Genomic DNA, 27,246 nt, shown 5'->3' with positions numbered 1-27,246 from the left:
CTGGGTTAGCCAACAAGAGTGGGATTTTACATGGTTGGGAAAAGCAGTCTTATTTGTCTGGTCAGACTCACCTCACTGCAGTTGTGACCAGAAGACCAGATGGTGCAGCACCTCTTGTTGCAGACATTTAAAATGAAACTGGACAGAATATTAATTTTTGATCTCTAGAGGACCAGCCAGCAACAGCTAGAGGTCATCACTGATCTCCAGTTTAATCTGTGACTCTTTCACTCAAGCCTATAGCAGCAGCAAATGTCACAATGGGCAGACACAGAGTGTTCTACACACTGAACATTGCCTGTGCTGATCATCTGCTTAGTGTCTCATAATAGCTAAAGTCAGTGGTATTAGAGAGAAAACCTTTTTTTTTTTTTTTCACATGCATCATCTGTAAGGAGATACTCAAGGATGAAAAAAAAAAAAGTTATTGATTGATTATAGATTTCCTTAAGTGCCCGAGTCCATTCCACAAGCAACATCAATTTACTGAGTATTTCTGCTCATGTGAAGCAGCTAAAGGCTCTTCTCTCTGCCTGCAGGATACTCCTTGTGCCTTTCTCCTGCTGCTCTGAGCTGGTGCTGATGCTGAACAGGCACATATTGAAAGGCATGTTTGTACAGTTGGGATTTTCATTTTGGTTTCAGCAGTCTATCAAATGGGTGGGAATTGGGTTATCATCCATGCTGAGAATGTGCAAAAATCAAAGCTAGGGTAGAGCCAAGGGTCAGGGGTGGAGGTTGGACAGTTCCCTCAGTGTGTGATAGCAGTGGAAAAGCTTGCCAGCAAAGTGACAAGATGCCTTCTCTTTTGTTTCCCTGTACTCTTGGTCAGCTAAATAGGATCTGATTTCATTAAACTCAACTCGGGAGCAAATTGCAACTCAGGGAAAGAGGTTTGAAAACTTGGTGTGAGAGGGATCCTGCTGTGTGCAACTTGTCCAGAGGGTGTATCCGACCACTGACGTTTGCTGCTGCTATTTGGGGCATGCAGCAGACTTACTCCTTCCCTCCACTACAGACACCAAAAAAACAAGAGCATTTTCTGCCCCACTGAAAATAATTATAGCATAGCCTTTCTGCAACCCTAAAAGACTTTCTCATTAGTGTTATCTCCACAATCTTCTTCTGCATTTTGAAAGAAACACCAACTTGGCTTTTTAAGAAGCTAAGGATTTCTCTGCCCCTCTGCTCCCAGTTCAGGATACAGGGTGACAACTGAGCAAGTGCAGACAGAAATGGTATCTTGCTGGTGGGACAGCTTTGTCTGCATACCCAGTTCTTCTTTTCCTACAGGAAAAGTTCATGGCTAGCTCAGAAAATATTGTTCAGATGTGCTGCCAGAGAATCTCTATACTGAGGCCTGCAGCCATAATGAAGCAACAGAATTTGTCTTGTCTGTGTTTGTTGTGCAATGATTTCATTGTCAAGGATTTATTGTTGCCATTTTCTGTTGCACAATATAAAATGAAGAGAGAGAGAAGGGTGGGGGACAAGTAATGGACGTGACAGAATTAGATTTTCAGTGCTGTGAGTTTTTAAATGAGAATTTGACTGCTTACATCTTCATTGATCAGTGACAAGTGGCTCTGCTGGAGCTGTTCATTCAAGACCCAACTGGAAAATTCTAATCAGCAGTTTAATCTTTACACTCAAACACTGGCTTTTTAAAGAATTTAGAACCGATTGCAAATACTTTTTGTTACATTGTCTTTTAATTGCCAAGACAAAGAGGGGTAAAACACAGAAGCTGGTTAATAGAATTCTCATCTTTCAGAATATTTTTTTTTAATTTGAGATGAATGCTCTACATGGCTTGGTTTTTAAAAACAAAGTCCATCACAAAGCACTTGTTAAAAATACAAAGAGGCTTGAAATCAGTCAAAATCAGAAGAGTTTCTTTGATCTTTTTCTTTCCCCCATGTTTTTGAAACCAATTTCACAAGAGATGTCAGCTGTCTTTCAAACAACAGTATTTCACAACTTCCAATATGATAAAAAATCCAGTTACAGCCAATTTAAAAGGCAGGAGCTCTGCTGGTTCGATTTGGAGCACTAAACACTACCCATATCCAGAAAATTAATATTTCCATATAGTGTGCTTCTTGCAAAACCATTGCAGAGCTGGGCAGCTCAGTCCTGATTACCCGAGCCATCCAAGGTGCTTGTGTTTTAGCAGTCCCAGAAATCTACTCCTGCATTACAGATGCAGACTTTTGCAAGCCTTAACTGAGCAGTAGTACAAAACCAGGATGTTCTGATTTGAGTGTCAAGGTTGATGCAAGTCTGCACGAGTCTTAACATTCAAAGAGTTAAAGTCTTAATGGGTATGGGATATCCCCCTGGCAGATGAGCAATAGAGAAGCAGGAAGAAATCCACTGCCACGTGTGCCTTAGACTGAGTAGCTGATCATTTCAGATTACATGGAGGTATGCAATTCCTCAAGCACACCTGTGGAAACCTTAATGGCCTCAATTACCAGGGATCCTGCAAGCCTCCGGAAACCACGGAAAGCAGGCAGAAAGCTAGCTCCTTGATGGGAAAGGTCAGGGTGGGAAGAACCTTCCAGGATCCATGGTTACGTTCCCAGGTGTTTGTAGAGATGACAGCTTAAAAGGTTTTCTAGCCATTGGGTAGGTGAGTAGGGGGAATAATAAAAGAACACACCAACACCACTCCAACCAACTTAAACTCAAGCATAACCTTAATGTTAACTTGTTTGTCCAGTTCATTCACTTCCTATTATTCTCTGGATCATGCTTTGAATAATTTCCATGATCTGTTTCCTAAGTCCTGCCCCTTTTGATGTCATTGATTGGATCCATATAGGCTGGACAGTTCCCACGGTGGCTGCAGCTAGGAAAGGAGATCTGAGAGCTTGGGACCAAGGCTTGGCTTCTGCTCAGGATTAAGCCCGAGGCTGAGTTTAGCAGCTCCTCTAAACACTCAGAGATAGAGATTCTGCCAAGGTACGGGGGGGGGAAATCTGCAATTTGGTCTGAGCTGTTTTACTGTGCATTTCTGTCTGTATGAATGTTTGATGGGTAAACACAGATATCTGTACACGTGGTTGAGTGTTTGACTCTGTGGTATTCATGTGTAGTATATGTTGAGCATGGAGTTGCTGTGAGAATACATGAACAGATGCTTGTTTTTTTCACTGCTGTGGAACTTCCACTGATTTTCTTATAACCTGCAACCTCTCTCCAGGCACAAAGAGGACAGACAACTGGTTGTGTTAAATCCCTGACTGCAATTGCTATGTTAAATTACTGGTTGGCTGATCCAGGAAACCAGTGGAGAGAGGATATGCTGTTGCTTGTACTCCTGTGTTTTGGATGATTCTCTGGGTTGTTTTTTTTTTTTATTACCACGTGCTTTTTATCTTAAGAAGGCAGATTCAAATGGTATGAACTAAGTAGGGAAGCCAAGTCAGAATGTCTGAAAACTGTATTGTCTCTGAAAGCCATGGTTTGAATGTTTACAGGTGGGTTTTTTTAGATTCAAAATTATACTTAGAAGTGTGTTTACTAGACTTGATTTAGCATTTGCTTTTGGTAACTATTACCTTTTATTCTGGTTTTTTCTGATTAGAGCCAGGCTGACTAGTGAGATTAACAGACCAGTAAGAAATTAAATTTTCCTGTTTTAGTCTCACACATATTTAATTTCTCTCTTAAAATACTATAAGTATTTAAAGACTCGTTCAGTATATTTCTTAACTGCAGGCTCATTTTAATTTATTCTTATCTAGATAAAATGAGAGAAAGGCTGAGCATATGATTTATCATAACAGTTTAACCTCAAAGATGTGTAACAATAGGGGGTAGCCAGACTACCAGAGACTCATTTCTGGAGTTTGCCACAGATATTCTGACACGACCAGGTACACCAAGGAAACTGCTGTAGCAGCTTGAAACTATTTTAACAGATCATTTAATATGAAGATACCTATTCCAAGGATCTTTGAGACAAAGCCATGTTTTCAAATTGAGAGGTCTAGCAGAGGACAAAGTCCTGGCAGGTCAGGAACTGGTGGTCACCTCAAATGGAGCCACCACCAAGCCGTTCCAGGCCATAATTCCCTGAGCTTTCATCCCGTTATCAAATCCCTGGCAATGATTCTTTGCTTACTTGAGTGCTCTTTGCCTTGCCTTGCCTTCAAGCCCTGTTACTGCAGCTGTAAGGGTTTTATTTGAAGTTTAGAGCAAAGTGGTGTACTCAGTAAACTTCTCTTAATAGCATAATAGGGAGGGTGATTCACAGAGTGCTGTAATGTTGGAATCTCACCTATTACCAGATTTGATGTCATGTTCACTAAGTGGAAGTATGTCACCATTACTCCAGTGTCCCAAACTGGTGTTAAACCCTGTTTAACTGGGTTAAACCCACAGACTGAGGAAGATGTCCTCAGTCTGTGCTGGCTAAAACACATGAACAAGAAGAAGGTTCACATCTTCATCAGCATAAAGTCTGTTACTGTCCAGAGAAGTATAGTAGATGTTTTACTTACTGTGACGAGGGAGATTAGGGGTTTGATTTCCAGTTTTTCCACTCAGGTGATTTTCAGTTTCTCTGCTTCCTTTTCACTTCTGCAAAATACAGAAAAGATCTTTAGATTCTTGGAAGAAGCTGGAGGTCGAATAACATTTCTGTTAATAGCAATAATTGATATTTCTGTGATCCTCTGAAACAACCCAAGAACATTTTCTTTTCATTAGCATCTGGAATGCTTTATCCACATCCTAATTTGACTAATCCCCTCTGTGGTTTTAACTGAGGTTGAAACATCTCTACTTTGCCTAAACACCTGAATCTGCTCATCTGAACAGGGAAATACCTAGTGGTATCAAAAGTGTTTCAGGGAGGGCAGACATAAATCCTGCTTACCTCCACAGTCTGCAGGATGAGAGAGCAGACAGCAAAACTTCAAATCAGATCCTAATTCCCCCCTTTCATTCACCTGAAAGTTGGATTTATCCCTACTCCTTGACACAAGGATGAATCCATATTGCTGCTTCTGAGCACATAGTGTTTCAGGCCTACAGGCTAGCACATACACTAACATTATACTCACTGAGTTACATGTCTGTAGTAACACAGTTACACAAGGTTTTGGAGCTAAACCTTGGTCCTTGGTGTTCTTAGAAAGAACAAAACCACACAGCCCTGTGGCTGCGACTTCTCACCAGCTTGTGCATTACTCACTTGAACTTTGCATGCAGAGAGGAGCAGAGGAGTCATGGTGTGATGGAACCCTGGCTTTGGCACCAGCATGCAGAACACTGACCTTTTTGCTACTTCCTGGTGTCCAGGTGACTGTCAGCTGTCAGTGATTTTCAGCTTTTGCTAACAACAAACTCATTGATGCCCAATTAGGAAGAGTCCATAGAATGGCTCTGGTCTTTCTAACAAGCTACTAAGATTATTTTCCCTTTTTTATTGAACAGAAACAGACTTAGAACATGGAACAGGAAGTGGCAAGAGAAGAAGAGAAGAAAGAAGGCTTGATTGAGTTTTATGATTCCTTTAAGGAAATGTTTGAGTTCTTCTGCAAGAACACAACCATCCACGGTACCATTCGCCTGGTATGCTCAGACAGCAACAGGATGAAAACAGCTTTTTGGACACTGCTTTTACTTGCCAGCTTTGGTATGTTATACTGGCAGTTTGCACTCATGTTCAGCCAGTACTGGGCCTACCCTGTAGTCCTGACCATGTCCATGCATTCAGAACCCAAGATGTTTCCAGCAATTACCATCTGCAACCTGGACCCCTACAGGTAAGCTGTGCTGTCTCCTTGGACTTGTCTGCAGAGTCACAGGGGTTCAGGAGGAGTCCTCTTGCCTGCAGTCTGAAGGAAGCTGAAGGTAGAGGGAAGCCACTCTGCCTCACAGAGGTGGAAGGGGACTATTGTTATTTCCAAACTGGTTTGCAGACAAGATCTTGTTGGGAATTGTGCAACAGCATGTAGCATGTTCTGAGTCAGGATAGAGGGAACTCTACCTCATGTCTCTCTTCCAGCTGCTGACTAATGTGCTCTGATATACACAGCCTTTCCCTGTAAAACATGGCTGCTCTGTGTAGTCTTCCCTAACTGAACTACAGATCTCTGGAATGGGGCATCCTACAGCTGATTCTGCTTAGGTTTCCATACCCCAGAATGGATTTCATGAAACATTATCAATTCTGTGGAAGCCTTTGTGAGTCAGCTTGTCCAATAAGGCTCACACCACAATGGCAAGAGGTTATCAAGAGTTGTCACCTCTTGATAAATGCCATAGGAAAGGAATTATGTCATTTCCTCAGAATAATTGCCTGATAAGGTGGCCACTCTGTGCAGTTGATGCTGTATGGCTACAAGTTCTGAGGTTTCCAGTGGAAGATCCAGCAATGGAATTCAGATCCTGAATTTCCTACACCATTACCACTGGCTTTTCTCACAGACACCAAGGTCTGCAGAGAGCAGGAGCCTTTCCAGAGATACTGGGGAGGGTACATTAAAGTAAAAGTGCTTTAGGCCGACAGAAATGTTCACAAAGAGCTCATCTCTCTGTTCCTTGCAGATTTGAAAGGGTCAGTGGGCACTTGGCTCAGCTGGATCTCATGGCAGAGGAATCTATCGCTTTTTTGTATGGCATCAACACCTCTGCCAGCCTGTCCCACACCAATGAGAAAAACCTCCACGTCAAAGACTTGTCAAGCATAGGCAACCTCAGCAGATCCAGCTTCAAGCTGAGCCAAAACTTCTCCCTCTTGAGAATGCCTGACCACACTAACATGTCAGGGAAGAAGCCTTCCAGCGTGGGCTTCAGGCTGGTAAGCATGCATCCTCTTTGAGATGGTCACCTGCCTACAGGTACAAGCAGCAGGGGCTGCTGCTCCCTAAGGGGTAGGGACTGAGGGGGAGCCTGCCAGCAGGGTAGGACAGTCACCCATAGAACCACAGAATCATTAAGGTTGGAAAAAGACCTCGAAGATCATCAAAAGTCCACCCATCCCACAGTACCTGAGCAGAGGAAGCTCACGGGTGGTGGCCAGGTCCAACCAGGAGTCCAGTTCATCAGGCAGATTCAAGCTGAAGCCACAGAATCATTCCAGATGGTCAGTAGAGCCCACAGTGAGGCAGAAGAATAGCAGCAGCCCTACAGCAAATCAAGAGAAGCTGATGCTCCTTGTCTGAGTTTAAATAAGCTCCTGGGTCCATGGGAAGAGGGTGTGGGTGGAGACCCCCCAGGTGAGGCTGCTCAGGGTTGTTAAGGCATATCTGTGCACTCAGGGCCCTGACAAAGATACATTCAAAAAAATGACTGGGCAAAAGCAGTTATTTTCAGTGCTGTGTAATGGAGGATGGTTTAGGAGAGTCCATCCCTGCCTCTAACAATTTATGCTGATTGCCAGAGTTCTTGTGAAGTGAAAGAACAGCAACATCCATGATCTTACACAGCCCACCCACCTGTAAAGTCCTTCTGAGAATGACAGATTCAGTAGAGAAGGTCAGCAGCAGGCTGTGGGAATCATTGTACCTCTTTTTAAAAATACACCAAACATCTAGACTTGGCAGGTGATAATAATACAAATGACACACTTCCCCTGTATCCAGTACTGCCACTACCCCCTCATCTCTGTTACCCTTCAGCTGGCATGTCTTGGTTGTGCTGAATGGCTCCCTCTCTTCCTCTCTTCCAGTGCAATGCCACAGGTGGGAATTGCTTCTACAAGACCTATTCATCTGGGATGGGTGCCATTCTTGAATGGTACAGGTTTCACTACATGAATATCATGTCCCAGCTACCAGTTATCATCAACATTTCTGATCATGAGGAGCAAATAGAAGACATGGTCTACTCCTGTCAGTATGATGGGGAGCCCTGCAGACCCAGGTGTGTTAGTTCTTGAGACATTGATTGTGATTTCAGCAGAACTTGAGGACTTGGGTGAGTGAAAGTGAGCCTACAGTTCCAGGCAGTGCACTTCCCAGCATACTGCCAGGCTTGGTCCATGCTGGAGATCTGACTGAAAGCAAGAACAATCTTTCATGATCAGTTCTTGGGGCTAGGGACCTAAAAAATAACATCTGCCATGCCTTACCTCTGTGATGGTGAGTTAGTGTCTTGGGTGTCAAAGAAATCCAAGACAAATCCAGCAGAAATTAAATCTTTTGTGGTACCAAGCTGTACTGACTGTGTTGAGTGGGAAATTATGAATGTCCATCTGCACAGGAGGGAAGGAGCAGGAATCCTCAGATATCCCATGGCCCTTTTTGCTTATCCTCTAGATAGAAGTAAAGATGTTGCTGTACTCGTTGTTAAAATCTCTCAAAATCTCTTGATTTCAGTGACTATGTTCACTTTCACCACCCAGTCTTTGGAAGCTGCTATACCTTTAACAGCAAGGGGACAGACCCTTTTTGGACAGCTACCAAACCAGGAATCCCTTATGGTATGTTATCTGGCAAAGGGGGTGGCAGAAAATCTAAACCTGGCTATGGGTTAAGTGCACCAGAAATTTGATCAGAGCTGAGAATTCAAGACTTGGTGGTGTTCCTGTTTTGCTCCAAACCAAGCTGGTTTATGCTTCCCTTTTCTTGGGTTTGTAGGACTTTCCCTTATCCTGAGGGCAGAGCAGAAGGACCACATCCCACTCCTGTCTACAGTAGCAGGTGTGAAAGTGATGATCCACAACCACAACCAGACACCATTCCTTGAGCATGAAGGCTTTGACATCAGACCAGGCATTGCAACCACCATAGGCATCCAGCAGGTTGGCCACTTGCTCCAAAGCATAAGTTTCTTCTCCTGATTGCAGAAAGCTATGAGGAGCTGAACACTGAGCCTGACTCACTCAACTTGTGGTCACTTCTTGACCATGCCTGTGTGTTCATGCAAACCCCTTCTGTCTAAAGAGATTAAAGAGACATTAAAGAACGTCCTCATCTTCTCCTGGGTAAAACAAAACTATTGCCAAGGTGCAGATGGCCTTTTGGCTCTCAGAGCGTTGGGGGATGATTTGTATTAAGCTGAGGCTCTTCCACCTCTTCCACCATGTTCCAGCTCTACACAGGGAGCTGCTTGTGTCTCTGAGGCTAAGAATAAACATCCAGAAGAGATTTAATTATTTTGAGGGTTTAACTGCTTGTCAGCTGAACGACTGGGACTGACCACTGACCCCTCTGCTCTCTCTTTGCTGTTACTGGTTCTGGTGCAGCCATATTGTATTATTATTACTTGGGTATTACTACAACTTCCTCTCCTTTACATGATGCTCCCTGCAGTGAAGTGTAGAAGGTGATGGCTGGAGCCAATTAAAGATCCTAATCACTCAGGCCTCTTTTCTGTCTCCACAGGATGAGGTGAATCGCCTGGGTGGCAATTATGGGAAATGTACAACTAATGGTGATGATGTGAATGTTAAGCTCCTCTACAACAACTCCTACACCCTGCAGGTATGGTCAGAGAGGCTGGCTGAGGACCTGGCTTATTTGGAATGGGTGAATAGCAAAGAAGTCCCATCTTCCTCTCCAGAGAGCTTTTACAAATCACCAGGGTTACTGAAGGAGAGAACAGAGAGATTCAGGGTGTTCAGGATTCACAAACAGGGTGTCAGTATCTGGCATCTGCTTTAGGGAGGGGGGCACACTCAGTGTCCCAGCCACTGGGGCTCATCCCTCCATTTAACACAAAAGAGATCAGGCAGCCAGTTGGGCTGGACAGCTGGGCTGTTCTGGTAGGACATCTCTGGGCCATCAGGTCTTCATTTGTGTAAGCAGTTGCTCCTGGCTAGAGATGTTTGGGCTACTTGACTGGTAGTGGGCATAATGAAAAAGGGAGCTGGGGAGAGTTCTGTCTCTGAATTCTATCCTGTTGCCAGAGGTACAGCTGAGGAACAGAAAGTGAAAACCTTTCCCATCATCATGCTCCAGGAATGGCTGGTGTCTTTGTGCAGTAATAAAATCTGTACCCTGTCTCCTGGCAGCTGCATGCCACAGCCTGAAGATTTGGGCACTAAGAGAATTTCCAGCTCATCCAACCTTTGGTGTTTTTGGTTTCCAGGCTTGTTTACATTCCTGCTTTCAGCACATCATGGTTCAGGAGTGTGGCTGTGGTTATTACTACTACCCCCTGCCTCCCGGGGCTGAGTACTGTGACTACAACAAGCAGCCTGCCTGGGGTAAGAGCAAAAGACTGCTGTCCTCTCCCTGGGGACATGACTTCTTTAGGCTGCTGCTCTTCTTGCCTGCTCTCTGCTCAGACCCTTCACTCCCATCCCTGAACCCAGCCAGGTGGCAAACACTTTCCTGTGTCTTTGCACAGACTTCAAATCAGTGCATAAAAAAACCCTCAATGACATCAAGCACCCCTTTATTGAGGGCATTAAGGTAGCTTTCATTCCCTGAGGGACCATCTCTGAGTCTGTTCTTCCCTTTCTTTCCTCAGGTCACTGCTTTTACCAGCTGTACAACAGGCTCAGAAATCATCACCTGAATTGTTTTGACCAGTGCCCCAAGCCTTGCCGGTAGGTCACAAAACTAGAGCACAGAAAGTGACAGTTGCAAAGGCAAATTACACCAGGAGAAATGTAGGCAACTTAAATTACAGGGCAACTGAATTTCAGCTTTATCTGAGACAGAAGTTTCAGGTTGATGTTTGAACCCCAGTGCTGAGAGAGGCAAAAAACATTAGACAGAATAAATAAGAACTTGATGTGTGGCTGATAGAGAGGGGGAATTGTTTTCATCACACTGCAATGTTTATTAAGCCCAAACTGAACTGTGTCCTTTTTCAATCTCTATTACTCTCTGGGTTCATCTTTTTTTTACTGTAGGTCAATTTCAAATTGCAAAGATGTAATTTTAAAGCAAAGTCTTAATTTTTTTTGCTTTGAATGCATGAAAGAAAAGTTGTCAGGATTTTGTAACCTTTCTGGTCTTCCTCCTGACCTGAACAGTATTCAGCTTTTACTTTTAAAGCTGACTTAAAAAGCTTTTGCCAAGGTTGTCAGGAGCTGTCCCTGGAACAGTTGTTAGCATTGTTAAACTGCTTCATGTGTTCCCTTTTAAAGGCCAGGAGTCAGAGTGATCATAATCTCCATTTTTATCTTGTCAGGGAATCACTGTACAAGGTGTCTGCTGGGACAGCGAAATGGCCATCAGCGAAGTCCCAGGTAGTCCATGGAGACAGCTGCTGGGTTTAGAGGGGACACTGCCTGTCCCCTGGCTGTGGGAACATTAAAATTAATGGTGAAAGCAATGACTTGGGCAGCAGCAATGAAAGAGGCAAATAAAGCAAACAGGTCCAAAACCTGGGCCCAAGGGAACGACCCTGTAATTAAGATGCCAGACTGAGATGCTGGAGAGGTACATTCAGTTCCAGTTCTAATCCAAACTTCCTTGTGACCTTAAGCAATTCACCTCCCTGCCTTTGTTCCCACCTACAAAGTGGTGTTAATGACTTTCTGCTCCTAGTGGGTGTTGTGGTGTAACTACTCATTCATTACTGTTTGTGAGGTGCTGCAGGGCTGCAATGGAAACTCTCATGAGTCAACAGCTGACCTCTTGCCATTTCTCATGTTCGATGAGCATTCAGGCTGTATGACCTGTGATTAATTGATGTGAAATAGGTGATCATGAGATGTAAATGCAACCAATAACATTTTCAAAGTGGAAATCTTTAGTGGGGTTGCCATTAAATGTATAGCTTAAGAACCAGAAGTAGCAGTATGTGTTTCCTTTCTACTCTGGCAAATACAGCTTCTGCCTGGTAGCATCACTCTATATCACAAACAAATCCATTACCTCCTTTTTTATTATTCACAATAGCCATGTAATTGCTTATGAAATCTACACCTACAAAAGCTTAAGCACACCAGAACTCAGAAGCCAGGGCTTGCCATTAACACCATGTCTCTGCTGCAGGACTGGATCCGCCAGGCTTTAAGGCATCAGAATGGATACAACTCCACCAGCCACAGGTTAGTCACAGCCAGAAGGTACCCCTGCTAAAACCATTCCTGAACTCTACATCCTTGCAGAATGTGTAGAAGTTGGACTGGAAAGGGAGGACAAAAGAAAAATGTGTAGGGTCATCCAATAAATGCCCCCTCTTTTCCCACAGCACTGTCACTCACTTTGTAAGCTTTTTTGAAGCTCATGGTAAACACTCTTAGGAGGAAAGCTTGAGTGAGTGACAAAACCTCATGCCCAGCAATCAGCATGCAAAAATCAAGACCAAAACACCAGAAGTACCTTCCACCAGCTGAATGACCAGGTGTGGACACACAGTTGGTAACTGCTCCCTTTCTCTCATGCAGGAAGGATATTGCCAAGGTGACCATCTTCTACCAGCAACTCAACTACCAGGCTGTGAATGAATCTCCTTTACTCTCAGTAGGTTGCACTGCATCAGCCCAGACACAGGTGTTACCTGTTATGGTGTGCTCTGGGAGTTGGAGGGAGGATTATTTATAGCCCCTGAGAAGGGATGGGTTTGTAATTCTTAAAGAAGAACTCGAATTTTTTCACATTTTACTCAGTCCCACAAAATGAGTCCCCAGATGGTCAGCAGCTGGCTGACCTGTTGGTGAGATGCAGTCATTTCATGTGCCCTGAGCTCTGCTGTATGTGCTAAACACCTTCCCCCTTTTCCCTTCCCCCCTTTGATTCTTTCTGCAGGAGAACTTGCTTCTGTCCAGCATGGGAAGCCAGTGGAGCCTCTGGTTTGGATCCTCAGTCTTGTCTGTAGTTGAAATGTTTGAGCTGCTGATTGATACCCTGGTCTTGTCTCTCCTTTTCTGCTACCAAAGGCTCAGAGCAAAGACCTTGACAGTTGCTCACACTCCCCCCATCCCCAGTGTCAGCTTGACCCTGGAAAACTACCGAGTTGTGCAAGAAGAAGCTGGAAAAGGAGCTGTTTCTGCTCACACTCACCCTTCTGGAGTGACTATTGCCATGGCTCACAGTGATCTGCATCTTCACCCACTCTCCAGCAAATTGGAAATGTCAGAGCTTTGCCCAGATGTGGTGCTTAATGGATTTAGAAACACAAAGGACAGTGCTTTGGAAGGGAACTGACACTAAGGATGAGTTTGTGTGCACAGAGAAGTGGGAGGCTTGAAACTCTGTTGCTGCTCCCTCAGGTGCTGGCAGGAAGGTTGCAAACTGGAATATTCCAGACCCACCACCTGTGAGCACCTAAACACCAGGCAGCTGAGCTTGGCCATCCTTCTCCAGCAATTCCAAGTTCATTATTAACCCATCCAGGCATCATGCAATGCTCTTCTGTCCCTGGTGAGTGTCTGGAGGGGGGCAACTGGTATTCTGCTCCTGGGACTGTCCTCCCATGTGAAAAAACCAGATAGAGTCCTCATAAAAGCCTATTTATAGCTAAAAGCTTTTAAACCCTGGTGAAGAAATCAGCCTGTGGCTTCAGACAGGCCCATCTACATTTCACTACTGTACTCCAGAGGCTGGCCATGGAAGTATTCTCAGTGAAGGCTGAGGAGCCCTCCCTTTTGCCTGGAGGGTGACAGAGAATGTGTCACATACCAGGAGATGGCTCTGGTCACAGCTTTGCTTCCAAGACACCTCAATCCTTGACCTCTTCCTGTTGCATTTTGTGGACCATGCTCAGAATGCTGCTGCTGAGATGCTTTGAGACTTGCCCCAGTGTACTTTAAAGGAGACTTGCTATCCTGGAGGAAAGGTAAGAGAAGGGATGGGGTCAGTAACTTCTTGATGGCACAGACAAAGCATCTGATTTATTTAGAAGGTTAAAACAATGCTGCGTTTTTGTTGCAGTCCATTTATAAATAAGAGATGGTTTAATGTTAATATTTGACAGTAACTTGTGTGTACAGAAGTGTGTACACATTTATTTTTGATGCTATTTGCACAGGAGCATTTTACTCTGTCAGGATCATGTTTGTGACTTTCTGTAGAAAAGAAGATTTGAGAAGAAATAATTTTTTTGTAACTTTTAAAGAATAATAAAATGCTCTGAAGGCAGACAGTGGCTGGGGGGTGTAATTTGGCTTTGTTTTGCCTTCAACCAGTATTTTGTTAGTGCCTTATTGCTAATTCTAAGTGCTGGCTCTGGAAATGTCTTTTTCAAAATGTCACACTTGATTTGCCTGGGGTTTTTTTGCTTGGTTTTTGTTTTGTTCATGTACAAGAAGAACCTACAGAGATGAAGCCCAAACCAAATGAGCTCTGCTTCATTGCAGTGGGTGATCCAGCCCTTTCTCTGTGTCTTCTGCACTGGGAAACACATTCCCAGTTGCCAGTGAGACTAAACAGGAAGGCTAAAAGTGAGCTGAAAAAAAAAAAAAAAGCAAGAATCTTTATACTGGTCCCAATACTCAATAAAAACCTCTGCAGAATTCTGCTCCCTGTAATATAATTTCCAGAAGGAGCCAATTTGGGGACAGATGAGTGCAGAGGCAATGCATGGTCCCGTGGTCAGATTTGGAAGGGGGAGGATGTGGCAATAGAGGACTCTGTGAGCAGGAGCATGGGCTTGGGTGCAGCCCCAAGGAGGAGCCCAGGGGTATTGTAAAGGAGGAGCTGCCCTAGCAGGCAAGTGTGGGAGTGGGCAGGGAGCAGCTCTTGGTAGGATGGAGACAAAGACTGGAAGAGCAGAAGCCTCTGGCATTCACTGTGGCAGGGAGACAAGGAGGAAAATGTTTCAACCCCACTTGTGCTGCTTTTAGTAGAATAAAATAATGGTTTTCTAAGCTAGTGGAGGTCTAAGTACTCAGTTTGAAGGTAGCTTAGAGAGACCTCTGAGGGTGGGGACTGATGTTGAATGTAACAGCTGTCACAGAACATTCCTGTAGCCTGCTGCAGTTGAGAAATCAGGCCCACAGATTTTTCCTTGGGTTACCTGTCCTTTTTGCAGCTCCTGCCACCTGAGCAGTGCATTTCCACTCTGGAGCAAATAGTGAGGCACAGCTCCCTCTTACACTGAAGCACACAGGGATGCCATGGAGATCCCAGCTCCTTGCTACAGGGGCCAGGCTGTTTTTACTCCCAGCTGGGAAGTTTCTAGGCAAGCTGTGACTCCCATTAACCTCATGTGGAAGTGCTGTGCTGGCTTGTGAATCTAGAACCAAAACGAATGGAGAAATCTGTGTGGATTTCAATACAACTGTAATGCACCCAATTTCCTTCCTATTGAACACCTCCAGGAGCCTGCCTGGCTTCATCACCTGGATGTTTGTCTCTCCAGAGGAAAACAGAGGTTATTGCACTGTTTGGTTTTCTTCACTGGTTTTGTGTGCCAAATAAGACAGAAATCACAAGGGCAGGGTTGTCTTTCTTTTATTTTTCTGTCACACACACGCAGGATGAGAGAAACCCCAGGGGAAGGATTGCACTGTCAGAGGTAGTCCATGTGCAGAAGGTTGATACTTTCATCTAGTGCAAGGTCTCCTGTCACAGGACAGCCAGCAGCAGAGCTCAGAACAGCTCAAGCAGTAACTGTTCCAGGTACTCTGAAGAAAGATGAACAGGGAGAGGGGCCGGGGGGGGCAGGGTGATCTGAGCCTGTCCCCTCCACCCCAGCCTTCTTCCAGAGCACCCTGAAATCACATTATCACAAGACAGTGTCACAGTTACCCAAAAAAGAAAGGCAGAGTATTTATTTCTGTGGCATTCCAGTCTATTCACCGCCTTAAAATTCAAGCTGTGAGTTGCAGAGAAGAGGTTATAAGGGGGATGTTTTTCTACATCCAGTTAATGCAGGCAGCAAGGCAAGACACCCTACCTCAATAAATCAAGCCAAAGAAGAAGGAGGTTAGGAGTTTATCTAGATTTTTATTAACAGTGTTTCAAGAGACAATAGAAGGAAGGGGAAGGGGAAAAAAAGGCAGACACTCACAGCAACAGTTTTAAAATTGTACAAAGATAACACCAAGAGTATCTGGTGCCATAGTTACAGTCAGCATAGGCTGTGTGGGGAAAGGGGGGATTAAAAAACGTGTTACAAAGTCAATCTGGAAGCAGGCAAGTGAAGGAGGTTAGTAAGTTACAGCATATTTACAGCAAGGGCCCAGCCATGCCAGGTAGGACAGAGCCACCTTCACCCACCACCCCTGGCACCTTGGACCTGGCTAAAGAACTTCTCTAGGTGCTGTTTTGGTAGGAAGGTTGAGAAGCTGTAGACAGGCAGGGCTGCGTCAGCCCATGCAGCCCTCCAGAAGTCAGGGCAGGCCTTGGGAGGCCACCCTAACCTTCCTGTGCTGCTGGAGAGAGGTGCTGGATGGAAGTCAACTACGACAGGGCTACAGTCCATCAACAACCTAGGGCAGCCACCTGCCTGTCCCCCTCCATCACCTGCTGGAGCACAAGGACATCCTGGCCAAATGTGCTCCTTGGGGACCACTCTGCAAGGAAGCTGCTGAGTGCCAAGGGGGTTTGTGGAGCAAATGTTCTGCTTCAGCCTCTCCATTTCACCTCAACTGCTTCACGTGTGGTCCTCCTCCTGGAAACAACCCTCACCTCTATCTCTGTTCAATAACTCTTCCTGCAAACACAGCACAGATGTTCAGCTCCAAAGGGACAGACCTGCCCTAGCCCAAATTGGCTGAGAAACCAACCCGAGATGAAACATTCCTATGGAAACAGCACTCTCTAGCTTGGGATTCCAAAACCACCTTGTTTCTCCAGCACTCCTGCTCTCCCTTCTCCTGCTTGGTCATTTCTTCCCCACGTGCTCTTCTCCAGCTAACAGCACCCACACTCACTCACACAGATGCACTCACACAGACCTTGACCTTTGCCATCAGTTCACCTCTGGGCTAATATAATTTTATTTAAAACCATTTCATCCCTTCCTCCTGGTTTGTCTTTGGTTGAAAGCAGTGATGCTCGGGCAGTGAGGAGAGAGCAGTGGGCCAGGGCCAGAGGAGCAGCAGCTCTGACAGCAGCTGTGCCATGGCCACTGGGCAAGAAGTTAATCAGTGCATTTCTTTAGGAGGTCCTGGGTTTCTCTTGCATAAATATTGGATGTTTCTGCTGCTCTGAGATGTTACTGATCTATTTTTATGCTGATTGCAGCCTCAGCTTGTCAAGTCTTTTTCTTTAAAGACAAATACTCCCAATCCCATGGTTTCTGCTCAAAGAAATTCCACGTTGCAGAGACCATCTCAGAGACAACAATATAAAAACAACCTGAGTTTTCCCTGGGTGACTCGTGCAAAAGGAACACAGAAGGAATCATTTCAAGTTGCCAGCACAACCTGAACTCATCCCATTTGGAATGAGAGGCATGTGGCAGACTCCAAAGATTCAAACCTAGACTGTCTGTCCAGGCACTTGGTTCCAGGGGTTGGGTGGAGTCAAATAAAAGCTTGGACTGGTGTATAAATATTCACCCAGATCTCAGAAACTCAAAAGGTGATGGAACCTGCATTGCTGAGGCACCAGCTCGGGTCCATCTCAGTTTTGGCAAGCCTGGCATGTTGCTTTCTAGACAAAGGCAAAGCTCCTCATGTTAACTGTGGTTGCAACCAAGTTACTGTCATGTAGGTAACACATGCACTCTTAGAAAAGAAAGGAAGAATGGAAAAAAGAAAAAAAAAGAAAAAAAAGGAAAAAAAAAAAGAGTAGTTTTGGCATTAAATAGAGCAAAGGAGATTTTACAACACGAATGCAGCTGTATTTGAAGAAGGAAAAAAAGCCCCCAACTGTTCACTATCCACTCTTTGCTGAAAACAAAGTTTCTGTACAGCTTCCCCACTCTCCCCTCCAAAGCTCTAAACACAAACACCCACATGTACACCCCGACCAAAAAAAAGAATCAAATAAACACAGAAAATACCAAGAAGTGCCTCCTCAGCATTTGTTTTCCTGGAGAACCTTTTTTGTTTAGAACCTGCAGTATGCACTAAAGTGTTTCATCAGATCTGAGACCAGGGGCATTTCATGGCCTCAGGATCTGTAGAATGAAAACAGAAAAGGAAGAGGGGAGAGAAGAAAGGAGAATCTGGGGGGGGAAGAAGGCAGGTTTTGAAAAATATTCCCTAATAATGCTACAAAAAAAAAATAATCCTGACAATTAAATACAGACAAACTGTATTGAATAAAAATTGCACTAGTCCTCTGGGCACATCAATAATAAATTAAATACTTAACAAGTTCACTGATTAAAAAAGACAGCACATAACAAAATCCATAACAAAAGAACATAACCCCCCCAATACTGTATGTAGGAAAAGTGCACAAAGTTGCTTTATACATTGAATCTAAATAAAGTACCAATACATGTTAAATAGATCAAATTGTCTTGCAAGACACTGCTTTTTGCACCAGTATTTACACAGGCTGTAACTTCATGGATTCCAGCAGTGAGGCTGAGCTTCAATGGACCAAACTGTCCCTGGTTTGTCTTCTTCTCATGAGCCACGAATGCTGAGTGTGAAATAAAACGACCCCAGGTGGAAGCCACATCTCCAGTTCTCCTCAGCTTAGGGGAAGAAGGGCGTCCTATTTTAACTTCTCAGAAAGAGCTGGAAAACCAACTGGGGTGTTTTAAATTGCTGTGTATGTGGGGGAAAAAAAGGGAAAGAAAGAGGGAAAGAAAGAGGGAAAGAAAGAGGGAAAGAAAGAGGGAAAGAAAGAGGGAAAGAAAGAGGGAAAGAAAGAGGGGAAAGAAAGAGGGAAAGAAAGAGGGGAAAGAAAGAGGGAAAGAAAGAGGGAAAGAAAGAGGGAAAGAAAGAGGGGGAAAAAGAGGGAAAGAAAGAGGGAAAGAGGGGGAAAAAGAGGGAAAAAGAGGGAAAGAAGAGGGGGAAAAGAGGGGGAAAAAGGGGGGAAAAGGGGGAAAAGGGGGGAAAAGGGGGGGAAAAGGGGGAAAGGGGGTAAAAGGGGGGGAAAAGGGGGAAAGGGGGGAAAGAGGGGGAAAAGGAGGGGAAAAAGGGGGGAAAAACGGGGGGGAAAAGGGGGAAGGGGGAAAAGGGGGGAAAAGAGGGGAAAAGGGGGAGAAGAGGGGGAAAAGGAGGGGGAAAAGAGGGGGAAAAAGAGGGGGAAAAATAGGGGAAAATAGGGGAAAATAGGGGAAAAGAGGGGGGAAAAGAGGGGGGAAAAGAGGGGGGAAAAGGGGGGAGAGGGGGGGAAAGGGGGGGGGAAAGAGGGGGGAAAAGAGGGGGGAAAAGAGGGGGGAAAAGATGGGGGAAGAGGGGGAAAAGAGGGGAAAGGGGGGAAAGAGGGGGGAAAAGAGGGGGGAAAAGAGGGGGGAAAAGGGGGGAAAAGAGGGGGGGAAAAGAGGGGGGAAAAGAGGGGGGAAAAGAGGGGAGAAAAGGGGGAGAAAAGGGGAAGGAAAGGGGAAGGAAAGGGGAAGGAAAGGGGAAGGAAAGGGGAAGGAGGGAAAGGAAAGGGGAGAAAAAAGAGGAAAAAGGGGAAAAAGGGGGAAAAAGGGATTGCTAGACAATGACCATGCTGAAATTCACAGCAGAGTAAGACCATGGCAGTGAAATGTCTATTTCTCTTTCAAGAGCTTCCAGGCAGTGTGGTCATTTCTAGGAAAGCACCTCCCTGCTCAGTGGGGAAAAGCCCACTTGAATTTAAGATGACTTTCACCAGAAAGCAGACGAAGTCCAATGCAAAGGACTAGAAGATGAAGCTTGGTGAGAAGGGGAAGTAGTGACCTTCTGTAACCCTGCCCTGCAGAGCTGAGAAGGGGGAGCTGGAGGTGGCACAGCACAGCCACCCCTGCCCCATCAGCACTCTGCTGGTGTGGAGGGTTGAGGCAATGCCCTGGAAGGCACTGCCAATGATAAGAGGGCCCGTGAGCCAAGTCATTAATTTTGTTTCCCAAGATGGGGTGCAAGCAGATGGTTTAGTAATTAGGGAAACAGAAGCAGCCCCAGGCCCAGATTTTGCACCGCTGCTGATCTGCAGCAGCTCCAGCAACAGTCACTGGGCTCAGTTCAGACTCACAACAGAACTGGGACTGAGATTAGGACTCAGCACCTGGTACTGTGTATCCCAAAGCTCCAAAGGGAACAGGAAGGAGAAAGCTACAAGAGAAAGAGGGACTTCAGGACCCAGACTGCACATGCAGAAAACTGTGGTTTGGCTGCAGCAAAATGTGGGGCAGCCCTTTCCTAAGGACTCTGCCTGGAACTAAGAGGACACTCTGCAATAAGTGGAGCTTAGAGTTCCACTTTTAGATGTGTGGGTGGACACTGAGTGCTGTTGGTTCAGTCTGAGGGCAGTACCTTGAGTGAAGAGCTGGATCCCTGTTGTTTCAGTATCTGAGGATGCAATTACATTGATAGAAACAAACCTGTGAAGGTTTAATCCATTAAAGGGCAGCCACACAACAGCAAAAGGATGGAAAGTCCTCAAGCATGTATTGGATGAAAACCCATTGATCGTGCATCCCTGCTGATGTGATGCAGGAGAACAGGGAGCTCTGCCTAAAATTCTTGGGTTCCTTGTGAGGTCTGGATCTCCTTGAGCCCCAGCCCTCTGTAAGGCACAATGGCCCAACCCCAGAGCCAGCAGCCTGGGTGCCCAAGCAGGCTCAACACCAGCTGTGGACTGCCACCAGCCTGAAAAACTCTGCTGTCCATGGCAGCTCAGGGCATTCTGAAGAGGCTCTGCCAGGAGCACATCTCAGCTGGGCATCCGACCTCCCTGCCAGTGGTACATGCGCTCCAGAAGCCCACAGGAGACATGATCCCATCTCTGTAGAACTGCTGTAGCATGATCCTCCTAGCAGAGACCATAGAGACAGCAACAAAAAGTGCTCTGGGTAGAAACACGTTCCCTCCCTCTAGCAAAGAACAACACAAGAAAAAGGAAAGAAACCAACAGAAGAGTCTGCTGGGCATTGGAGTTGAGGGCCAACTGATGAGTGCCCTACTGAGGGTGCAGCACGTGTGGGGAGAGCAAGAGGGACAACCCATGCAGGGAGAGGGTTCCTTCACAGAGATGCTGCAGAAACCCAAATCCAGCAGGAAAGGAACTGACCCGAGGACAGAGTGTGTGGTGCAAGCAGCACGAGGGGCCAGGGCTTTTCTTCCCTGACACAAAGCCCATCGCCTGCGAAGAGCTTCTCCCAGCCTCCCAGAAATGAGCTCTGCTGCTTCCACAGCACCGTGCAGGTTGAATCATGAGGAAGCAGGTGAGCTATGGCTTTGAGCAGCTTAACCACCAGGGAAAAAAAAAAGGGGGAAAGTGGCTGGTAGAGTCCTGAGAGCAACTGGAGTGGCTCTCAATCCCACCCCTTCCCATCTGCCTTCCAGAACAAAATGTCTCTGCCCTGTCAAACAGCCTCTTCCTGACTCAGAGGTTGTCTTCTAGTTTTCCAAGCAGTCCCCCAGCAGCTCCCAGATGCTGCAGCAGTCCCCTCAAGGGAGCACAGTGCTGGTCAGAGGGCTCCACCTCAGAATCCCTTTTAAACTCTTCAGATGAGAACTTGGTGCCTGGTAACCACACTGCAGCAGAGCCAGCTCCATCTGATGGTAGTGTTGCTGGGCTTCTCCAGACAGTTTCTTTTTCTTCTCTTTCTTTCCTTTTCCCTTTTTTTTTTTTGATTTTTTTTTTAACATACTAAACTTCTCTCCCATACTTTTCACACACTCAAAGTCCACACGCCATGGTCTGTGGTTATGCCCCAGAAGTCTGCTAAACAAAATCAACCATCCAGTAGTCAAGCACGAGAACTTAATGCTAGAAGGAAAGATCCCTTTTTCTTTCCCCATGTGCATCTCAACCTCGACGTGCAGGCATCAAAACCAGACCAGTCTGCAAGAAATACCAATAGACCAAGGATGGGGCTTCTCGGGGCTTCTAGAAGTTCAGCCCAACTTCAAGACAGCAAAGGGAGGTGGGGGAGTTGTCACTAACACTCATCTATGTTAAGGCTGATGAACTCCTGGATACACTTTCTGTACTGCAGCTCAGTGGGGCTGTTGCTGGGATATTGACCTGGTTGTCCAAAGGGACCCTCTGCTTCCCTCATCTCCTCGTTCATCCGAGCCAGACGCAGCCTAGAGTGAAACAGAGAAAGCAGAGAAGGTTTGGTTATTCCTCCCCTGGTGGTTATTTGCAGGCAGTGTTCCTGGATACAGGTACTGGGAAGTCCTGGCTGTACTCACAAGGTCACAATGTCTGCGTTGGCTGCCTGGACAGCAATGCTGAGTGGGTCCTGCCCATCACCATCCACTGCATGCTGATTTGCTCCTCGCTTGAGGAACAAGCAGACCTGACTGCAGAGGGAAAGAAAAGACCATCAGAGCTAAGATTTCAACTCCTCACATCCCAGCACAGTGGGCGGAGGGCACTGTCCTTCCCCAAGCAGGCACAGCTTGGCTTCTACTGGTCTTAAATCAGGACACGATGCAGCAGCACAGAGAAAGGAGTGGGTGTACAGAGGCCCAGGTACCCTTCAGCTATCATCATGAGGGGGAAATTATCCTTAAGAAAAGCCTGTTGTGGATGTGATATCAAAAAGTGTGTTTTGCCAATAACAAATTCACCCCAATCCAGATGCCTTGCTCCCCTCACAAAAAACTCACCCAGTGTGCCCCAGGTACGTGGCATGATGCAAAGGAGCTCGGCCTCGGCTGTCTCTTTGGTTAACATCTGCCCCATTCTGCAGTAGGAATTCACAGGCTATCAAGGAGCCCTGGCAAGGGAAAGGAGACTTTCTAAATAAACTCAGCCAGCAGCACCAAGAGAGGATGGATGAACACCACAAAGATGCCCTTTATCAGTGCACTCTGAACGTACCCCCATCACAGCTTGAATCAGAGGAGTTTTATTTTCATCTTCATCATTCACCCAGTTGATCTCAGCACCATGTGCCAGTGCTTCTGCCATAAGGGGCAGGTTTCGGGCTTGTGCTGCCTTGTAGATCAAGAGGCCAGGATGCAGCTCCCTCAGGTCCTCCAAATCTGATGCTTCCTGCTCAATCTCTGCCTCACCACTCGACTCCTCTGACACCTCACACTCTAAGAAGTGGAAAAGGATGTGGAGAGATGACCCAAGAGCTGTGTATTTTCCCGTTTCTTACATTCCCCTGTTGTTCTTGGCACACCATCCACCCTGCTTTAGCACTACCTGCCTTCCCCATACCTCTACCCCCAAGCTGTGACACCCACCTTCCTCAGTTACACTGTCCACCACCGAGCCGAACACCAGGATGTCAGTGCTGCCATCTGTGCTCCCCCCGAGGCCACTGTCACTGCTCAGACCTGCAGGGCCAACAGAAGACAAACCAAACCCATTTTAATACAAGGGGCATTCCAGCACCAGGCAACAGCTGAGACCATGAGGAGGGAGAGGGGCAAAAAAAGGGCTGGGCCAAACGTCACACACACATTGCACCGGGCACTGCTGGCAAGGGACGGGGGGACTGCAAGCCCATTTAGCCCCAGACTCAACAAAACTGCCCCAAGGAAAAACTGCAAAGCTTTATGGTGTCCGTATCCCCGCGCTGCCCTTCATGCAGGGATGCCCTGACATTGCCATGGCACTTTGGACTGTTGAGGACAGCCCTGGCTGCAATCCATGAGGGATGCTGTGACGGAGCCTGGAGCAGAGCAGCAGCAGAGACAGCTTGGCAGCAGGTTGTGCAGTGTCACCAGCAAACAGAGACACCCCTCTGCTTTTACCACTCATCCTCTCAGCTTCAACTCTAGTTATGCACTCCCCAGAGCTTGTCAGTTGTGACTGGGGCACTTGTTCAAGGCCTTTTCTTGTGACATAACCATGACTGGGTCAAATAAGATCGCTGTGGACCTCAAGCTAAGCTGTTAAAGCATTGTCAGCTAGCTCCTTCACAGCCATCCCTTCCCCATCCCCACAGGGCTTCCACCTTCCCTGCTTATCTGGAAATGTTACAGGACATCTGGCTATATACAAGAAATGGAATCAAGAAGAGATGATGCAACTTGTCACACAGCAGGTGTCAGTGGCAGAGCACCTTTGTAGCCTTCCAGCTTGTACCCAAAAGCTGTTAAGAAAAAGACAGAAGGACCTGCAGGAATTGCTTCTGCAGGAACAGGGATGGATCATCACCTTTGTCCTGAGGGATGCCCAGAATCCATGGGAACTCTGGCTGGATTCAGCTTCTTGATGCTTTTAAAATCCCAATGACTCCAAAGGGTGGGAGAGTCTCTCCTCCCAGAACTCAAGAGGTTAAGTTCCCATAACCTACCCCAAGACCTACACTCAAGGCACTGTGATTAGAAAGAAAAACAAGCCAGGCTGTAGCTGACCAAATGGTGTTAAATCTCAGCAGAACAGTCTTTGTGAGGAGTTTTTCTAGCAAGAAAGCCTGCAAGATTTGATAATCTGAGCCCTGAAACCCACAGCAGAACAAGACACCTTAACCTTGAAGGCTGTCTGTTGAAGTCTTTACAGCAGAACAGCCTCTAAAGCAGTGGTCCTGAAACCATGGGCTCTCAAGTTATCTCTCAGCACTGCTCCATAGTCAAAGGATATGATGAAGCTACAAGAAGAAAGGCCTGAAGTGGCACACATCATGTCTATCTTCTTTTGGATTTGCTGACAGAAAAATCACTGCTGGCTTCTGTAGAAAGCAAACAGTTTGGCAAGACTTAGCTCTCCAGTGAGGCCACACAGCACTAGTCTATATTTACATCAAAGTGGGAAATAAAAATCTGACTCATACTGACAATTTCCCAGTTCTGCTCCCTCTACATCAGTGATAAAATTCCTATTTGCTTCTACAAGAGCAAGATAAGACTGCTGAGCAGCTCTGAAGTCCTGCATCTCCCAAGCATTGTTTCTGTTGACTCATCAGGCTGAATTCTTTGAAACTGGAATAGTCCATAAGGCACTAAGACTTCAAGACTCAGACTAAAGCACCTTCACTGATTTTAAGAGATGCCAAACACACGAAGGAAAGCCTGTGGTGTACTTAAATATTTCTCTTAAATTCACACTATTACAAGCAACTGAACTTGTAAGTCTTAAAAAGTTACCACTCCTCAGCTGAGGAGGAGACAGGACCACACAGCCAGGCTGGAACAGATGTGGGCATTTGAAGTAAACCTCTGGCTCTCTATTTGCTGTGAGATCCCATGTGCATGGGATCACAGAAGGGTTGGAAGGGACCTTAAAGATCATCAAGATCTGTTGGATCCTTTATGTCACATCCTTTAAGATGTAGCAACTTGACCACTGGAAACACTGGGAAATAAAGGTCAGGGATGGGTTTCCAGTGGTTTGGCTGAAAGAAAACATGTCATTTGTCTCTGAAGCTTGGTTTGGAACAACTCAAATTTGGGTGTCTCTCTTGCTGCTAGCTGCCAGAGCGTCACCTTACCTCCATCCAGGAGGCCACCTGCGAGCGGATGCTGCATGGAGATGTGGCTGGCACCTAGAGGAAGGTGGATGGAACATGAGGGGAGTTCATTGGCAAACACAAAAATTGTGTATGACTTGTTAAAAAAAAAAAATTAAAAGCCAAAACTAAACCCAGGGGGAAAAAAAAAAAAGCCAATGGAATGCATTGTCTGGAAGGAAAATATGTTGTGTGTGGGCAAAAACAAAAACAACAAAAAAACCATCCACCAGAATGCAAACACCTGGTACTGACTGGATAGGATACTGAGATGATAATAATAAGTGCAATAAAAGAGCAACAGGCTGGATTTGTGCAACTGACTCCCTATGGCACTCCTGAAAGACTTCCCTTCACTCCCCACGGCTGACACCTTGCCTTAGGTCTGGTGCAGTGCACATGGCCTAGAAGAACTGGGACGGAAAGTGTACCAGGAGCAAAGACACTTTTCTTTGTACTTACTGCGTGGGCCAGAGCCAGCACCAGTGTCAAAGTAGGAGAAGAGAGAATCCAACTCATCAGGGCAGAAGAGGGAATCTCGACGGAACTTCCTCTCCAGTGTGGCTGCTGTTTAACACAGAGAATTTGAAATCCATCATTAATTACAAATGAACAAACAGGACACAGCTCTACAGCTGTATTTACACAGGCTGAGCTTGCAGGTCCTAACACACCCCAGATGTGCCCAGTAGCAGACCAAGTCAACCCAGAGTATTTTGAGCAGGTAGACAAGGAGGAGCAGGTCCTTCTCTTACAGACCAGGCAGGGAAAAATCAAGGGGTTATGAAACTTTACATAGAAAGCTGGAACATTAAAGAAAAGGCACAAAGCAACTTTAGAAATTGCTCACTCACCCTAACACAATCATCTCCTCCCCTAGCCACAAAAAAAGGGGTGGAGAATGTTAGGAACCGGCTCTGAAGAGTTGTGGACACACCTCCAGCGAGGGGCAGGGAAGGGACAACACATCTCTGACTGGGGAGATGGGAGAAGGATGGTTTCCCACCTGCTGACAGCATGGCTGGAGAGGCATTGCTGGCTTCCTGGCGATACTTCCTGCGAGCTGTGGGTGCCTTGGTGGTGCTGTTGTTCCTCTGGCACTTCTTCACACACCAGCGCCGAGGCTTCCTCTCGCTCTCCGTTAGAGCTTCCCCACTGGGCATCTTCTTCAGGAATTTCTTCTCCACATACTTCACCTTGATCCAGGCTTCCTTGTCCTGCCTAAGAGGAGAACAGCACAAAGCTCTGCACAGAGGAATGTGATCTGCCTCAATGAAACAGCCAGACACGGAGCTGCCCTGGGTCATTTTAACAATCTGGCTTTGAGTCCTTAAAATCCTTGAGGCTGGTATTGAAAAGGGAGAATTTCTCAAACCTAAGAAATATCTGCAATTTCAAAGCAAAACTAAGAAGTGCTGAGAGCAGAATGTGATCTTCATCCCCAGGCAACACCATGTGCTCCACTTAGGTGTATCTGTAGGTCTTGGCACAGGTGTTGGCCCAGAAATCCCTGGTTCCTAAACACATCCCACCAGGTTTGGTGGCTGGCAATTCCTCCACTGACTTTCCTGAGAGTCAAGCTCAGGCTCACTACAGAAGTGTGCTGAGGCAGTTTGGGCCTCAGTGAAAGACCAGCCACACTCTTAATCTGACTTTGCAGAGAGCTGAGGGTCTTGCTTTGCTTTGCACAAGGAAGAAGACCAGTGTGTGCACTCAGACTCACCTGGAGCTCCCTGCTGTTGGTTTCTTAAGTCCCAATTCTTCACACTGGGCCTCATAAATCTGATTCATAGTACTGTTTCCCAGCTCACACATCAGCTGCAATACAACAGGGAATGAATTAAATCCTCTGGTGAGGAGCTCCTTTCCCTCTCATTGAACCTGCCACCAAGCCTGACTCCTTCCATGCCCACCACCTGCCTCTCTCTTGCCATT

At 46.1% G+C, this 27,246-nt stretch overlaps 2 protein-coding genes across 4 annotated transcripts in view; one reads left to right on the top strand and one right to left on the bottom strand.

Moving 5' to 3' along the window:
* The first annotated feature begins 5,463 nt into the window (after positions 1-5,463).
* On the top strand, positions 5,464-13,122 carry SCNN1D (sodium channel epithelial 1 delta subunit). Its single transcript, XM_008503706.2, has 12 exons — positions 5,464-5,780; positions 6,565-6,817; positions 7,688-7,881; positions 8,337-8,440; positions 8,598-8,761; positions 9,345-9,443; positions 10,051-10,168; positions 10,435-10,513; positions 11,104-11,161; positions 11,913-11,968; positions 12,308-12,383; positions 12,669-13,122. Exons 1-12 carry the CDS (start codon positions 5,464-5,466, stop codon positions 13,065-13,067), a joined length of 1,917 nt encoding a protein of 638 aa, XP_008501928.2. The 3' UTR covers positions 13,068-13,122.
* A 6,268-nt stretch (positions 13,123-19,390) lies between these two features.
* ACAP3 (ArfGAP with coiled-coil, ankyrin repeat and PH domains 3) overlaps positions 19,391-27,246 on the bottom strand; it is a 67,686-nt gene continuing 59,830 nt past the window's right edge. Inside the window, exons 17-25 of one of the 3 annotated variants that reach the window (XM_030463784.1) lie at positions 27,035-27,129; positions 26,318-26,532; positions 25,774-25,878; positions 25,294-25,347; positions 23,102-23,194; positions 22,731-22,951; positions 22,517-22,626; positions 22,097-22,207; positions 19,391-21,988 (exon numbers count right to left, since the gene is read on the bottom strand). In XM_030463784.1, the coding sequence (XP_030319644.1) occupies positions 21,841-21,988; positions 22,097-22,207; positions 22,517-22,626; positions 22,731-22,951; positions 23,102-23,194; positions 25,294-25,347; positions 25,774-25,878; positions 26,318-26,532; positions 27,035-27,129 (1,152 nt within the window). In that variant the 3' untranslated portion in view covers positions 19,391-21,840. Of the gene's footprint in view, positions 21,989-22,096; positions 22,208-22,516; positions 22,627-22,730; positions 22,952-23,101; positions 23,204-25,293; positions 25,348-25,773; positions 25,879-26,317; positions 26,533-27,034; positions 27,130-27,246 lie in introns of all 3 variants that reach the window. The other 2 variants (XM_030463785.1, XM_030463786.1) reach the window with 2 other exon arrangements.

The sequence above is a fragment of the Calypte anna genome, chromosome 21 (assembly GCF_003957555.1).
Source record: "Calypte anna isolate BGI_N300 chromosome 21, bCalAnn1_v1.p, whole genome shotgun sequence".
Taxonomy (NCBI): domain Eukaryota; kingdom Metazoa; phylum Chordata; class Aves; order Apodiformes; family Trochilidae; genus Calypte; species Calypte anna.
Note: the sequence above shows the minus strand (reverse complement) of the source record. Positions and strands in the feature narration are given on the sequence as shown.

Excerpts from the sequence above, each read along its gene's own strand:
- SCNN1D (XM_008503706.2), top strand. The coding sequence starts at position 5,464 with ATGGAACAGGAAGTGGCAAGAGAAGAAGAGAAGAAAGAAGGCTTGATT. Across the intron at positions 8,441-8,597 it reads CAAACCAGGAATCCCTTATG|GACTTTCCCTTATCCTGAGG; the intron begins GTATGTTATCTG and ends TTGGGTTTGTAG. Across the intron at positions 8,762-9,344 it reads CCACCATAGGCATCCAGCAG|GATGAGGTGAATCGCCTGGG; the intron begins GTTGGCCACTTG and ends CTGTCTCCACAG.